Genomic DNA, 15045 nt, shown 5'->3' with positions numbered 1-15045 from the left:
GTTTGACACGTTCCGTTTCATTGATAAAATCGCTTCTCATTAGCATAAGCATTAGCCGAAATTAAAGTTATGACCCCACAATACCCCTACAGACGACATGGGTACACAATCGTTGGCCGGCTTTATATATCAGTTGTTGTGGGTTTCTTTTTTTAAGTTTTCCCTATTTACGGGATCGTTCTAGACGGGCTGCACAGGTGGCCTGTTGGAACGATCGGACTGTCCAATGTTCCATAAGTGGTTTCCCAAGAAGGTGTCCGTTCCTTTGCTTTTTTGTTTTTTTTTTTGGACGGTTGATCTGAGAACACTTTCGTTAGGTTGAAATGTGGCGCGGTGAGAATTAGCATCGCTTATTAATACATCATGTGGTAGATTAAGTGACAATCAGCGAAAGGTCATCATATTAATGGTGGTGCGTGATACGACTGGGACAATACCCAGTATTGGCACAATCTTTTAAATGTGATTGTTTTTTTGTTTTTCCTTTTCATGATTAAATGTGATGATATATTAAATAATTGCACAATCTTTTCTTTAAAACATTTGAAAACTATATGAATTATAAAAGTTACAAGCAAACGGATTTTTTCCTCTCAAGCATTTTTTCTAAAAAAATGAAAACTAATTTCTTGGAAGTTGTAGATTAGATGAAGCATTAATAAAATCTGAAATCGTTGGTAAAATTTGTAAAATTTAAAATAATACAACAATATGACATTTTCGATGTACTCATATACACTCTTGTAAATATTAGAAGGATACTTTCTAGTGGACTGTAGATGGGCAGACTCATTTATTAGATCTGATTCGTCTTTAGCTGCGATTTGGATGGCACAGGAAACAAATAACCACTATCGAAATGGTTGATCGTTGGTTATTGATACGTGTTTTGATTCGATATCTGTGACGGAAGATGGCAAACCTGTTTAGGTTCTAAATGTTTCCATTTTGCATGTGTTTTATATGCTATCGTATAGGCCTATCGTTGGCTAATCAATAAAACTAGTTCTAGACGACAGGACGATAGGATTTAATCTGAATTTTGAAGTACAAGTTGGAAGATTTGTGTTTTTTGGGCTTAAAATTCAAACCTCTATGTGTGATGTGTTTTCATCATATTAGGCAATCTGAAACATTCATATGCTGTGTGTTGTAATTTACTCAACACCTTCCACTTAATTGCAGATGTTTGAGAACACGTTGCGATATTACCGATAGCAGGTAACACTATCAGGCACGTTTATCATATATTCTCGTTTGCTGAACGTTTCCATCCTCGCACATACGTTTATGCAAAGCATACAGGGAGAAAGATATCAAATCGCCACGGGGAACCGGACGGGTGGTTGGGCATTCGGTTGATTATAAATCTAAACCAGTTTGCCCGTCTACCGGACATGGCACCTTTCGGAACCACACCTGCATAGCCATGCCGGTTTGAGCACCGAAAAAAAAAAAACAAAACGTCCCGGTTATCGCGATGGTTGGCTCGGTTTTCCTAGAGGTGATGACTTTTGGAGCCGTTTTAGATAAGTGGTTGATTATGGTAAATAGCCGACGTTTGGATGTCAGTGTCAAGTATGTTTGATGTTTGATGGGAAGGGGAAAAACAGTGATTACGTATTGTTCATGTCGTGTTCGATGAGAACAAATTTCGTCGCCAATTCGTTAGGATTTTTCTTCGATCGATCGATCTCCTAACCTTCGTTTGATGTGGCGACAGATCGTAGTGCACTTCAAGAGCCGGCCGTACACGCGAGTGTACATCTTCACCTTCACTTTCATCGAACCACCGATGGGAAGTTGCCAAAAAAACCACCCTCAAAGAAACCGGTTATAATCATGGATATAGGTGCGCTTAAGCCGAACCAACGTGCCGACCAAGCGCACAGCCACCCGAACGCTTTGCTGGGCTAATATTGTGATTGCCATGTACTCATCAAAGCACGTTCGGCACGGCCCAAGAATCTCGTCCTATTGCGCATTCACGCACTGGAGGATATTTGTTCAGTGTGTCGACCTTCGCTAGCGGCGACGAATATTCAAGATTCGGTTGACAAATCGAGCTTCAATGCAATTCCTGCTCGAGATGGAGAGTGGGGATCTTCATATGAGAAACGCGTCGACATCGTGAACTGCCGCTCGCTTGAAGTTTGTCTGGTGTTGTTTGCTTTCTTATTTTTAACCCACCAACAGCAATTCTCGGACAATGGCGGAAAGTACGGGTCACATCATTACGCCGTACGTCAAAGTAACACCGCAGTATGCATTCAGCTTCCGGCCGTACGATCGTTGAGGTGTGCAGCATGCAAACGTGTCAGGTGGATCAGAGCGAAAGAGAATGTGAATTACATTTCACCTCCTTCAATTCATACGCACAATCCACCGCATACGCAAACGGTCGACAAACTCAATGGGGAATAGTCGTCGTGATCGTCGCTATCCAGTGGATGCTGATTCACCGTGTGTAGGATGCATGGTTAAGTAATTTATGGCTCACAATTGGCACGTAATCGTGGTTCACATCCTTTTCTTTTTCTTGGCCAATTTGTCTAAGCTGTTTTGCTGTAAAGATGTTAAGGCAACGACTAACGTTTCTATCCGGTTTGAATCGAAAGAAATCGCCGCATGATACTGCTAAGCCAATTGCATAGTTTTAGGCGTTTTCACGCAATATCGGTTATGTGGTTAGGGATTATTGAACTATTGCGTAACGCTGATAGAATGTGGATGGGTGCTATTGCCACAGTTATGACTTTTCTCATAGGAGGATACATTTTTTGTGTTATGTTACATAAATAAGATGCTTCTAATTATTCTTTATATTTTAACCATGAAAATAGCTAGCTTTCCAGTTATACACAGATTATCAGTAAAAATGTAAGAGGCATCATAAAAAAGACAAATAACTGCTGTCTATACTTTGTTCGAAGTATGCACTCCACATCCGAGCAAGGTTTTAAAACAATCAAATCGAATGGCAGATAGATGTGTCCCGAAAGCTGCCATGCGTCTCTATCAATGGTAACTAGGAGACCACTTTAAGGGAAACTAGGGAGCTGGGGTTTAGAAATTTCAATGTTGGAAATGTAGGAAATACGTAGGGTACCGTAAAGTGCTCCTTGATGCCACCAATTATCGACTAGTTTTGTTTTTTCTACTATGGATATTCAAGCCAAGATATACGCCGTCCCTATGCTAATAAAAAAAATTGAAATTCAATTCATGTATTAGAGTTTAAATATTTTATAGATACTTTCGTCTTTCTCAAACCTATTTTTGGGGTTTGAGGTGAAACTTATCATCATTATCATCAATAGATATTTATAATTTTATTAAATGAATGTGACTCAAATGATACGACTAGATCACATTGAGCTATTTGCAAAGTTATTTCAGATAGATAGAAAGACAGTCAGGATTTGAACCTACAGTTCAAAATCGATGAGTCGAGTGATATTGATATTGGGCTTTGAAAACAAGACACCAGGAAATGATAGAGGCCAGATGTAAGTCAAAATAAAAAAATGTGGATTGATGATTTTCGTTTGTTTTTTTATCGATATGTTTATATGTTGTGTGGCTTATATTGCAAAATTATCTTATAAGCAAAATTTCTATTGTTGCGTTACGTAATAGTTGAATACTCCCTTAGAGAGGTCATAAGAGAAAAATGCAAAATGAACAACACAAATTGAATTTAACGTGACAGTAAGTAACTGCCTGATTAACAATTCATAAAATATTTCATTAATGTATGAGTAGACCATATTTTCCATATTTTCCATATTAAATAAAAAAAGCTAATTATTGTTGCCTTAATGTCCAAACACGCTCCAAAATGTCTTCTTGTGAGATGAATGATTAAATCTGTACCAGAAGCAACAACGTTTAAGTGGTCGACATCGTCACCGATAGCATTTTAAACGATGCAGTCTCGTTTTTTGTGAGAAACCCTCCAACAACCTTTGAATGAGCATTTTAATATTTGACCGAAAAAGAAGCATCACGGCCTGTTCCGTGAGCCACTTGTCCAGTGGAGATTTTTCGGTGTGACAATAAAAATGTTTGACCTTCAGCCTAGTTAATAACGGGTGCGTTGGATGCTTTCGGTGAGTTGATTTTAAAATAGCTTTCAATGGTAAAATTCGCCGACCGATTCCTAAAGAAAGAAGCGATCGTTTCAGGAGAGCGTTTTATATATAGTTTCATGTGCAAGATGGAATTTTTATAACCGTCAGCCAAAGGTGGCAAAATGGTTCCTGCGTTATGGTAGTTTCAAGTCCGAGCCTAACGATCGCTGATGACCTTCCACAGGCTTGACGGTGTGATGTGACATCTGCCAAAGAAGTGTTTGCGCTTGCAGTGCACCATGTACCCTATCCCGGTTTACCATTTACTCTAGTTTACGATTGAATTAATGCAATAAGACGGACCAAATTTAGTCAGATGTCGGCATTAACGTAATCGTTAAACGAGAGCTATTATACGGTGCCATCTTCTTTCAAGCGTAGCGCTGACGAGTGTCATGCTGTCTACATCGAAACGGTGTGGTGTCACTAAACGCTACTACAAAGTGGGTATTTCCTTTTGCAGTGAAAAATTTACGAGCAAACGAAGGCTGTGCCGATCGTATTATGCATCGAAATGAAGTCTGATTATATCCTGAAGCAAGACATCCCCCCCCCCCCATGCTTGAAATGTGAGCATCGAACATTGGGGATAATTATTGGAAACTTTGCATGCTATCCAAGTGATCTTCTCTCTGGTTCGGTACCCACCCTGGGTGGGTATCAACAGCAAACCACAGCAAAATGGGTACGAATGTTTAAACAATTATCAGCAGGAATTGAATGTCGTGTAAGCATAAGTTCGGGCTTGCGACAAGCATCTTTGGGACAGCTTTATTCGGCAGGTTCAGAGCGTAAGGTCAGCTGATCCGGTTTAGAGGGCTTGCTTGGTTGATGTCCCTGAAGGATGCGTCGTGAAAAACATGATCAGCAATAATTTGAGGTGTAATAATCGAGCAAATTAGGGTCGTATAATATCGTTGACGGTTTCACAGGATAAAAATTGATTAAAACCGTTTGCGGTAGATGATGCGCCAATGGTCACCTTGTGCGCCAACGAGGTGCTTAATAAAAGAAATTACTGTAATTTAAAAATACTTTCAACACATCAGGTTTACAATCGATAATTGGCAGGAATGACAGAAGTTAACATGGTGCAGGTAAAATATTGAGCAGTAAAACAACGGATGAGGTTTCATTACTGGAACTCGTGAACAATAGAGTTTTGTTTTGGATTAAAAAAACATAATCAGGTCACAGCTTTTATTGGTGAAGTGGTAGAATTGGTTGAAGAATGTTTCATTAACCTAACAACCTAACAGGGACGGGTTGAAGAAGGAAACTAGGGATGGGTACAAGTCCTATTCACCAGCCTTCTTTACAGACGCGGGATATGAGGAGCCTCCGGCTGGAATCCGTTCTCGTCGGCGACATAGTTCACGGTGTAGACCTGTCCGTCCGGACCGGTGTACGAGTACGATCCACGGACGACGAGGGCCGCAACGTCATCTCCGAAGTTCTTCAGCTGGGCGGTCTCGGCACGGTTAATGTTGTTGCTGGTTTCGTACCTGCGGGCGGGTTCAAGAACACAAGAACACATCATAAGCACATCACCGTCACAAGCAAGTTAAGCGATCACTTTAAGCACAAATCTTGCACCATCTAGGAGGGATACGTGCACATCACACAGATTTCAAAGGCGGAGTGCGTAATACGGTCGTTGAAGATCACAACGATACTCACTGGAAGTTGTATCCATCGACTCCCAGGTTATCGTTCTCGTACTTCAACACCTGAGCGTCCCGTTCGTCGGCGGGAGCAGCAAGGGCAACGGCCAAAACGGTGGCAAACACAATGGCGAACTTCATGGTGGCGAGTGTTGGTGGAGATTCTCACTTTGGAGGGTAACGAGCACAACAAAAAAAATACGAAGGCTTGTTGGCGCTACGATGCAGAGCTACGTTAGACAACTGACAGCAGTGTGGAGGTTTGCGTTTCTATTTATACTAATCACATTCGCCGGGAGAGCACCTCGCACGCGCTTTCGGTGCGCGTTGACGATCTGTGGCTGCCCTACCATTTCGAACACCATCCTCACGCTTCTCATCCACGGTACCATCACGAACCACACTGACCGCAACCGCTGGAGGATGCTCGCGGGATGGTTTTGCAATCCCGCGATGCGAGGGTGAACGCCTTCCCGTGTCTCCGGATCAGCGTCGTACGTCGTCGAAATCGCGCATCCCACCCAGTTTATCTTGAAGCAAGTCCTGCCAGTCGTCCCTCATCTCCTCCCTGGTACGCCCGAGTACCGTCGTCATTCGAGTTGCCGGGAGTGGGAAAACAAAACGGTTCAAAGCATCTTGCTAGGACCAAGATAACGATGGGGATAACGAGTTGGGGCAGCCGTACCGTGTCTAATTCGATCACCGATCGTCGGTTCCCAACAGCGCGTGGCAAGATCGGTCGTCATGCACAAGCGGGCCCGGGCGAATTCAAATTTTTATGTGACCCACACCCGAAATCAAATGTTTGAACCGGTTCCGATGATGAGTGAACCACCGCAGATGTCACCATCTTAGGCTCCGTGTGTTGGTGTGCGCGTTGTATTGAGCATACGTCGCGGCTTAGGCCCTTCCGTTGCTTCAGGCCGCGGAAGATCGGATGGCTGGGACGTTGGGATCATAAGCGGCAAACTGCAAAACTGTAGCACGGCCACACAATTGGCGGAAAAATTCAATGCCAGGATGCATGCATGCGCACGCAAACATTTCGTACACCGGATGGAATCGGGGCCGGATAAATTAATATGCGTTCGACACCGGTACAGACGACGCGCAACGGAAATGTCAGCGTGTTTTGTTTCAGTTTGAACTGCAATAGGTACCGGCCGTGAGCAAAATCGCTTTTTTCGATCAAGGAACAAACGTACATGCTGAGACAGGTTGGTGAATCAGTGGACGGAAAATGTCGAGGCCTGGTTCTGTTGCGCTCAGGAGTTATGAATTAGGGTACGAAAACCTCTGGATAATATTCTTGTTTTTTTGTTTATTAGAAAAAAACGAAAGCGCATTCAATTCCGGTGCATTGAAGGTTGGTTGCTTCCGAAAAGAATGTTTTTGTCTCACTTATCCATCATTTTGGTCTAATTCGACCGCTTAATTATTGATATTAATGGTTTCATTTTCTCTAAATGGCCAAAGGTTATAGATTAGCTTAGTAACTGCCGTAAAAGTTGCCTAAAACTGGTTAATATACTAGGTATATGAATTCTTCGACAAAGAGCATATTCACACGAAAGAGATACAATGCACAAGAAGTAAAGTTCTTCAACTTTGTGCCAGAATCTGATGTCACGTAGCAGTGGAATAATCTCCTCATCGCGGTAAAAAATCTTTTTGATGATTATGTGTGTGTTCTGTTCATCATTCGTGTCATGTCAACATCGGCCAAAAGTCGCATAGCACCAAGCCAAGTGATCGTTAGGCGATGAGATTCTGTTCCTCTTTGAACTTTTGTTTTGCGAATAAATGTCTGCAAAGTTGTTATGTGCAATTTATTGAGCAAACAACATTGCGGCTTTTCCTTAGTAAATTGAATTAATTAACATTTTGCTAGCGATCTTTTGTACGTGAGCATGATTTTAATATTGAGTGCCTAAAATATATTAAATTTCTGAAAACATTTTTTGAAGATATGTAACACCTTTAAGTTCTCAATATGTTTTCCAACAAGCATCAAACACAATCATTTTAGACATTTGTAATTAACATCCTTTAATCAACGAATAAAAACAGGATCATCTCCGTTAGGATTAACCACAGCTTCGCTTACTTTGGCAGATGTGGTGCTTCCGGCTGGAATCCGTTCTCATCGGCAATATAGTTGACCGTATACACCTGCCCATCATCGGCAGTGAATGAGTAGGACCCACGGACGACAAGGGCCGAATTTTCATCGTCAAACTGTTTCAGCTCGGCCTGCTCCTGCCGCTGAATGCCGTTGCTCGTGTCGAACTGGAAGTTGTAGCCATCGATTCCGTTGTGGTCGTTGTCGTACTTCAGCACTTGGGCGTCCTTTTCTTCCGCACCGGGCCGGGGTGCTGCGAAACCAATTGCCAACAGGCTGGCGAAAAGCAGGATAACGATCGTGGTCTGCATTTTGTGCTGCCGGGAGTTGGGACGAGCGTATGCCTCTGGGGTTTGGATGGGTAACGCTGCAACTGATGCGGTCCGAGTGTACTGATGCAGCTTTTTATACCGAAAGCAAAAACCCTGCAAATATGATGGCCTTCAGTTGGCGATGGTTCCTCCCTTAGCCGATGGTTGTGCGTACCCTGGAGGTGGGAATGTACTGCCGGTAGCATCAAACACTGCCATAAGCGTCGACTAAGAAGGAAAGAACTACTCCGCCAGGTGAATGTCAAGTTTACACTCGTACGACATCCGATCGTGTGCCAAAAATCGTATGAATTAAACTGTTGTTTCTGAATGAAAGCGTCGTCAATCTGGCACACATCAGCAATTGACAGACCATTGAGAGGGTCAACAGTTTGGTAAAGGGTTATAAATCATGGCAATAAATTAGCGTTGCTAAAATGCGCTATCAAACCATGCCACAGAAGACAGCGGAGACACGATGAGGAAGAATTCAAAATTTACATCTTACGTAACAAGGGTGGAAAAATACTGCAATACTGTATAACATTTTTACAACTATTGGAAATTGTGAACCATCGAAACGTAGTAAAGCAAACCAGCTTAACGTCCTTGTTAAAGTGATATTTCTGATAAACTTGTTAACTCAATTTTCGTACATTTTTTTTTTACTATTTATTTACACATCTTTATCAATGGACAACAACTCATCACCGGGATGAATAATCTATTCCTTCGGGATGTGTTTTCCTTCCGGCTGGAATCCGTTCTCGTCCGCAATGTAGTTGACGGTGTACACCTGTCCGTCGGCAGCAGTGTAGGTGAACGATCCTCGTACGGCCAGGGCCGATGCCTCACCGAAGTTCTTCAGCTCACCGGCTTCCTGGGCCGATATGCCGTTGCTTGTTTCATACTGATAGCTGTACCCGTCCACACCGTTAATGCTGCTGTCGAACTTGAGCGTTTGGGCATTGCGATCCGGAACCGGAACGGCCACAGCCATCGCCAAACACAGAGCCACCAAAACCAATGCACACTTCATCTTTACAGTTGGTTATATTTCCTCGAAATTGCAACGGTTCAATCTTGGTTCGATTAGTTCGATTGTAGCACGAGAACGTTACTATAGAAAGATGGTTCTGGAGCGATCGCTTTTATACCGTCCGATTTGTTGATGCCACGGCGGCTGTTTGTCAAACAGTCAAAGTTCATTCGCCAAGTAACCGAATCCATTTGGTCGAAACCTGTTGCACTTTCATAGCGTTTCTTCAACACCCCTAAAAAAAAAAACTACATCAAACGGCTATTTTATGTGTATAAGAATTTTCCAATCCCGCTTTAATGGTGCATACTATTAGGAACCGGTCCGTAAAATGCTTTGTAGTGCGAAAGGTGAATGCGGCAGATATAAAAGAAATAGATTAAAATATAGAACTAAAGTAAAGGAAATTGAATGTAGAACAAACATGCTGCACCGATCGTCACTGATAAACATGAATTTATTGGTTTGTTCTTTAACGTGTTGGCAACAGAGCACGGGATGGATAACTGGTGAGTGTTGAGGTTTTAAAAGTGTTAGTTACCACCTCAAAAGAAAAAAGGAACAGCTGCGCTAAACAGTTGTATAGATCCTTAATTTTGAGAACGTTTTTTTTGTTGTTGTTGCTCCGTTGTGGTTATGCTCTGTTTCTTACGCATGCTGACCTACTTAGGAATGTGTTCTCCTTCCGGTTGGAAACCGTTCTCATCCGCAACATAATTTATCGTATAGATTCTTCCATCAGAACCGGTGTAGGTATAGGATCCTCGGACCACAATCGCCTCATTGTCCGTGCCAGGATTACGCAGTTCTGCCTCTTCCGTGCGACTGGTACCATCACTCGTGGCAAATCTGTAGCGTCAAAAATTGTGATCAGTTTCCAATTTGGCTAATGAGTATGTGCTAGCCTTACTCGAACCGATATCCATCGATACCGATATTTTCACTGCTGTATCGCAAAATCTCCGCATTTCTGGCATCATCCAAGGGAGCTGCAAGCACACTCACCACCAGGGTTAAACCAAGAATTCCAATTAGCTGCAAACATAGGGTACACACAGAATTAGCCAAACCACACTAAACACAATTGCTTTGATAGAAATACTACCATCTTCATACTGTCGGGATGTTGCAGAAGTTTTAATCCGTCCGTGATCACTGTGCTACCGTGACTAACAACGGACAATGCAAGTAATATCCTCTTTTATACGTTATCAACATCGAACGAGTACCGATAGTGTACCGAGGCTTCCTACTCAGACTTCATGGGAGGCATGGTTATTAGGACGCGCACCATGATAACGGACTTGCGGTTAGCGGGAAGATTCTACACCATTCATTAAAGGTATAACGCACAACTGCGTTACTCTCGTAGAGCATGATTGTTTGAAGAGAACGAGGTATCACCTCGTCGGTAAGGTGTATCGATCATTCGTTCAATTACATCGATCATTCGTTCCGCGTAAATATACGCGGCAACCAGTTTGTGGCGAGTGTTTCCTCAGCCCCTAAACTTGACTTTGATCGTTGTCTCCATTCAAATGTCTTCGCCTCAAAGCGATAAGCGCATAAATTCGATCATTTTATTCTCGTGCATCGTTTGCTGGTGGAGTTCCAGGAGTGTGAAATGTGATGCTCAACAGAATGACCTCGCGTGCGTCTGTTGTCCGTTAGAACCGCAGATTCGTTGGGGGGAAAAAAACTGGTCCGAGGGCGTATGGATCACTTTTGCTTTCAATGTCTCGTCTCGTTGGTAGGCAGGTTGCAAAGAGAATTGTATCTGTTTTTATTTTTTCTTAGTTGGAAGTTGTAGCTGACGGGTGATGTGCAACTCAACGCAAGCTTCAACACTTGAGATGCGCCTTTTGCTCGACAAAGGCAGCACAGGCGGAGGAAGTGTTTCGTCTCCCGTACAGCCCGGTGTCAGTCTTTTGTTGGAACAAAATAACATGCGATCGCACCGTTTGCACATATCACTTACCTTTCGCGTGATTGAGAAGAAGCGTAAACCACAACGGCAACAGAGATGAAACGTAGCAAGTAGCGCACCGGCATCGCATGTCGGTAGTAAATATGTAATGATTTATGACCATCTTTGATGTTCCGTTAAGTGATGCACCATTTCAAGTTGTTTTTGGGATGTTTGCCCTTTTTGCGCTGGGCACATCGCGACGACTTCTGGTAAGATCTCGTCCAGCAAGACAAGAAATGTCAACGCAAAGCAATTGGACAACCCGTGGACAAACAAAGCAATTTATGGTCCGTAATGAAGGTACGATAAATTGGTGAGTTGTGGAGCAGAAACATAAAGCCTGTTGAAGGGATTCGGTGATATTCAACTGCATTGCGTTTTGTTGGAACAATCGTTGATTTTGCAGTAAATTGTTTTCTTTTTTTCGGTAAAGTTCGTCTATTGTACAAACCATCAACGTCTGGGAATCTTTCTAGAGTCATCTGTAACGGACGAATCTCACGTCCGCATGCTTACACCAGCGAGATTGTTCATAGAAATATGATGCAAAATGATCGAAATAACAAAACGCGAGAAAAAAGAACACTTTGATATGCTAATGAAAGCCACACAATGTGAGCATCGAACCAAAAGCACACCAGGAGAAAGAAGAAGAGACTGTGCGTGTGTGTCGGAGCGCGTGTGGCGTTAGTGATAGTGAAAACCCCCGAAGGCTACTACCACCCTGGCGATGTTCCAACCACGACGCTTCCATGTCCTCCCGTACCGCGCAAGAGACATGTTGATGGCGATCGAAAAGTGGTCCAATCACGACCCTGCTGCCATTCACAAAGCCGCAGCTTTCTGGTTAACCTTGAAAGTATCTTCTTCATCTTTCTCCGATAGTGTTACGCACAAACAGGCGGATCATCGTCGAAGCACACCAGCTCACAGCAGAACAGTATGGTGGAGTCTACTTTGGTGCGCTTACACATAAGTCACATTTTAGTAGTAATTTATGCACGAGCTCCACAGTGCTCCCCACGGATCGGTAGGCGAGGGATGATCGAAGCCGCCGATTCCTTTTATGCTTCGGAATCGGTTCTTACAGACAGACGTGAAAGCGATCGGGTGTTTTTTGGTGGAAGTTGTTGTCTTTAAAAACCCCCATCGTGTTGGGCCGATCGTGGAAGATGCTGAACTACCATGAAAGGAGACGGGTCGGTTTTGTTTGAGGGCGAACGATTTGCTATTTGATATTTAACGACATTTAAAGTGTTGGCGAAACGGAAGTAAGATTGGAGATTCTTTTTCTATCCAATCTTCAGAGATACACTTCTAAACTTATGCATAATAATTTCTTGAAGTTTATAACGGCAGCTAAGAAAAGATATATACTACAAAAAGCTGGCTGCCAAAGGTTTAAATCGAACAGTTAACACAAACTAGCAGCCTGTTGACATTGGTTCGATTCGTTGAGGGAAGGACTTGCAGTGCGTCCGTTAGTGTTCATCGCGATCAAGATAATCTATTCGAACGTCACCATCATCATTATCATCACCAGCATGCTCTTCGTGTTGTACGGTTAGCTGTTGCCGATGCATCATCGATTATGTCAGCGTGCATCGTGGGGGCCGTCTGGACCGTGGAGACGTTCGTCGTTACCCCGAAGAGTTGACCTCCTGGCATCGTACAATTTCGTGAAGACGATATTTTGGGGCCGAGTTTTTTTTTCTCCTATTATTATTTTGCCTTCGACCTACATCATCCCCTATCCAAGCGCGATGCGTGCATTTGTGGTGTTGTTTTTCTTTTTGTCACCTTTCTTTCACGTTTTGCTTTTTTTTGTGGCGGGGAGATACTCTGCGAGTCGGCTAGGCGCGTCAAAATGGATTGAACCAGACCCTTGCGAGTAGGCAAGTGGGTGAGGCACGGTTTTACGGTTCAATTTTTATTAGTGATGTCCCGTGTTGGCGCTTGCAGGGTGCAGCTCATCTTGCTGCCCGTTTGTCCGGATCGGCTGGCCTCCGAAACCCTCGGGGGAATGAAACTGGCGTTCTGCATCCTCCGTCAGGTTGTGAAGCGTATCTTATCGAAAGTAGTGCAAGCAAATGCGTGGGAGGAGATGGTGTAAATTCGGTGTTTAGCGAGTCGAATCTCAGGCGTACCGGAGACTTGGAAGGAATTTTGTTTACGGGTGTATGTTAATCGGTCAGCTGTAATCGAAATGTTGCTCCTGATTTCAGCTGGTCTCATCAACCGCTGTTTGGCAACGGAAACGGCAAAGGGATCCAAACAGGGTGACGAGACTTAACTGGACGAAACGGGGTCAGCTGCATGCAAGCGAATGAACTTGTTTGTACCATTGCATAAGAGTTAGGACGCTATCTAGGGAATGTTCTACTCGTCAACCTGCAAACCGTGTTGATCTCGCTTCGCGATATTATATTTTCTGTTTATACTAGCTTCCATTTCAGCTTTGTCTGCGTGGGTCTATTTGAGTTTTTGCTAACTGTGGTGCCTCTTGGCATCACGCCAGACAGAAGCAATGATTATGTAATGGAATTCATGATCGCTCATTCCCACTCTTATCAAACAAGCGGTAAAATTAACAACGAATCATCAACCATTAGCATATTATCGTACACCGAATGGTTCGAGGTTGAACAAAACAGTAAGTTTAAACCAGTTAGCTTAGAAAAACAGTTGTGTGACATCGCGAAGATAAGCTTATATTTCCCTCCGCTATGAATATAAATAAAATTGTTCAGCAAACGTATAGAGTGAATCTATTATTTACTTTAATGTAGTAAATATTCTTATAATTTTTGATAAAACATATTTACTTAATGTATTGAACATTTGAATACATGTAACCACACCTTCTGCAGATAGAGCCATCAAAGCTTGATGGGTTTTCATCACCATTGATAGAAGCACATCTTTGAAACTATGCTACCCCAATGTACATAATCCCATGTATTCCTTGAGCTGTCACTTCCACCATGTTCAACATGTTCAACTTATTCAAAATCATCCCCTCGATGATATGTTGGATAAAATATGTTTAAAAACGGATTTTATAAAGCTGTACCTTACAGTTTTGTGGTCAGTTTCCATCATGAAAGTTATTAGTGTGGTTGTTTCGTTTGTCGCTCTGGTCGCACTATCGGGCTGTGTTCCGATAGAGCCAACGGGAAATGTATCGATTTAGGTGAGTAAATAGTAAGTAAGAAAATACAGAACACGGAGTTTTACCCTTAAATGGATTTTTGTTTTCTGCTTGGTTTTGTTGAAGATATGAAACAAACGATGGACAGTTTCGTGAAGAGGTAGGAATGCTGGTGAATGTTGGAACACCGGAGCAAGAGCTGATGGTGATGGGACAGTACGGCTTCAAAAGCAAGGACGGTAGTACGATGGTGATGGTGAAGTACACGAGTGACAAAAAGGGCTATCGAGCGCGCACAGTGACAAGAAGTGCACGAGAGGCTGATCTAAGGAATAATAAAGCATTCCTGTCACTCCTGAAGGGATGATCTTGAACATCTGATGGGTGATCTTGAAACAATTAATTAGTAATTTTAAGTTATCAAAATATCAAACTACTCCATTGGTTGTTGTAGTAACCACGAAGAAGCACTTCAACTTCAACAGAGTAAAGACAAATACAATGCTATTGCAATATAAATTATCCATTGCATCTGTAACACAGCTGTCATCGTAGAGTAAAATGTATCTGTGAGACATCCCTGTTGAGAAACGTAAAGGACCTACAAATAATGCAACCAAAACTCATCAACAACTGATGTACAGCCGAATGATATT

The 15045-nt window shown here is 42.7% G+C and overlaps 5 protein-coding genes across 5 annotated transcripts; 1 reads left to right on the top strand and 4 right to left on the bottom strand.

Annotated features, from left to right (window-relative positions):
* Nucleotides 1-5293: 5293 nt before the first annotated feature.
* On the bottom strand, nucleotides 5294-6059 carry LOC125771596 (flexible cuticle protein 12-like). The gene is made up of 2 exons (XM_049442366.1): nucleotides 5814-6059; nucleotides 5294-5638 (listed from the first exon to the last, which is right to left on the bottom strand). The coding sequence occupies exons 1-2, from the start codon at nucleotides 5936-5938 to the stop codon at nucleotides 5449-5451; spliced, it is 315 nt and encodes a 104-aa protein (XP_049298323.1). The 5' UTR covers nucleotides 5939-6059; the 3' UTR covers nucleotides 5294-5448.
* Nucleotides 6060-7820: 1761 nt separating this feature from the next.
* LOC125771594 (endocuticle structural glycoprotein ABD-5-like) lies at nucleotides 7821-8455 on the bottom strand. The gene has a single exon (XM_049442363.1). It carries the CDS (start codon nucleotides 8228-8230, stop codon nucleotides 7901-7903), a length of 330 nt encoding a protein of 109 aa, XP_049298320.1. The 5' UTR covers nucleotides 8231-8455; the 3' UTR covers nucleotides 7821-7900.
* Nucleotides 8456-8876: 421 nt separating this feature from the next.
* Nucleotides 8877-9580, bottom strand: LOC125771597 (flexible cuticle protein 12-like). Its single transcript, XM_049442367.1, has one exon. It carries the CDS (start codon nucleotides 9267-9269, stop codon nucleotides 8955-8957), a length of 315 nt encoding a protein of 104 aa, XP_049298324.1. The 5' UTR covers nucleotides 9270-9580; the 3' UTR covers nucleotides 8877-8954.
* A 128-nt stretch (nucleotides 9581-9708) lies between these two features.
* Nucleotides 9709-10486, bottom strand: LOC125771595 (endocuticle structural glycoprotein SgAbd-5-like). Its single transcript, XM_049442364.1, has 3 exons — nucleotides 10375-10486; nucleotides 10180-10304; nucleotides 9709-10118 (listed from the first exon to the last, which is right to left on the bottom strand). Exons 1-3 carry the CDS (start codon nucleotides 10381-10383, stop codon nucleotides 9932-9934), a joined length of 321 nt encoding a protein of 106 aa, XP_049298321.1. The 5' UTR covers nucleotides 10384-10486; the 3' UTR covers nucleotides 9709-9931.
* A 3931-nt stretch (nucleotides 10487-14417) lies between these two features.
* On the top strand, nucleotides 14418-14974 carry LOC125771598 (uncharacterized). The gene has a single exon (XM_049442368.1). The coding sequence runs from the start codon at nucleotides 14556-14558 to the stop codon at nucleotides 14754-14756; it is 201 nt and encodes a 66-aa protein (XP_049298325.1). The 5' UTR covers nucleotides 14418-14555; the 3' UTR covers nucleotides 14757-14974.
* Nucleotides 14975-15045: the final 71 nt, after the last annotated feature.

The sequence above is a fragment of the Anopheles funestus genome, chromosome 3RL, assembly GCF_943734845.2.
Source record: "Anopheles funestus chromosome 3RL, idAnoFuneDA-416_04, whole genome shotgun sequence".
NCBI lineage: Eukaryota > Metazoa > Arthropoda > Insecta > Diptera > Culicidae > Anopheles > Anopheles funestus.
Note: the sequence above shows the minus strand (reverse complement) of the source record. Positions and strands in the feature narration are given on the sequence as shown.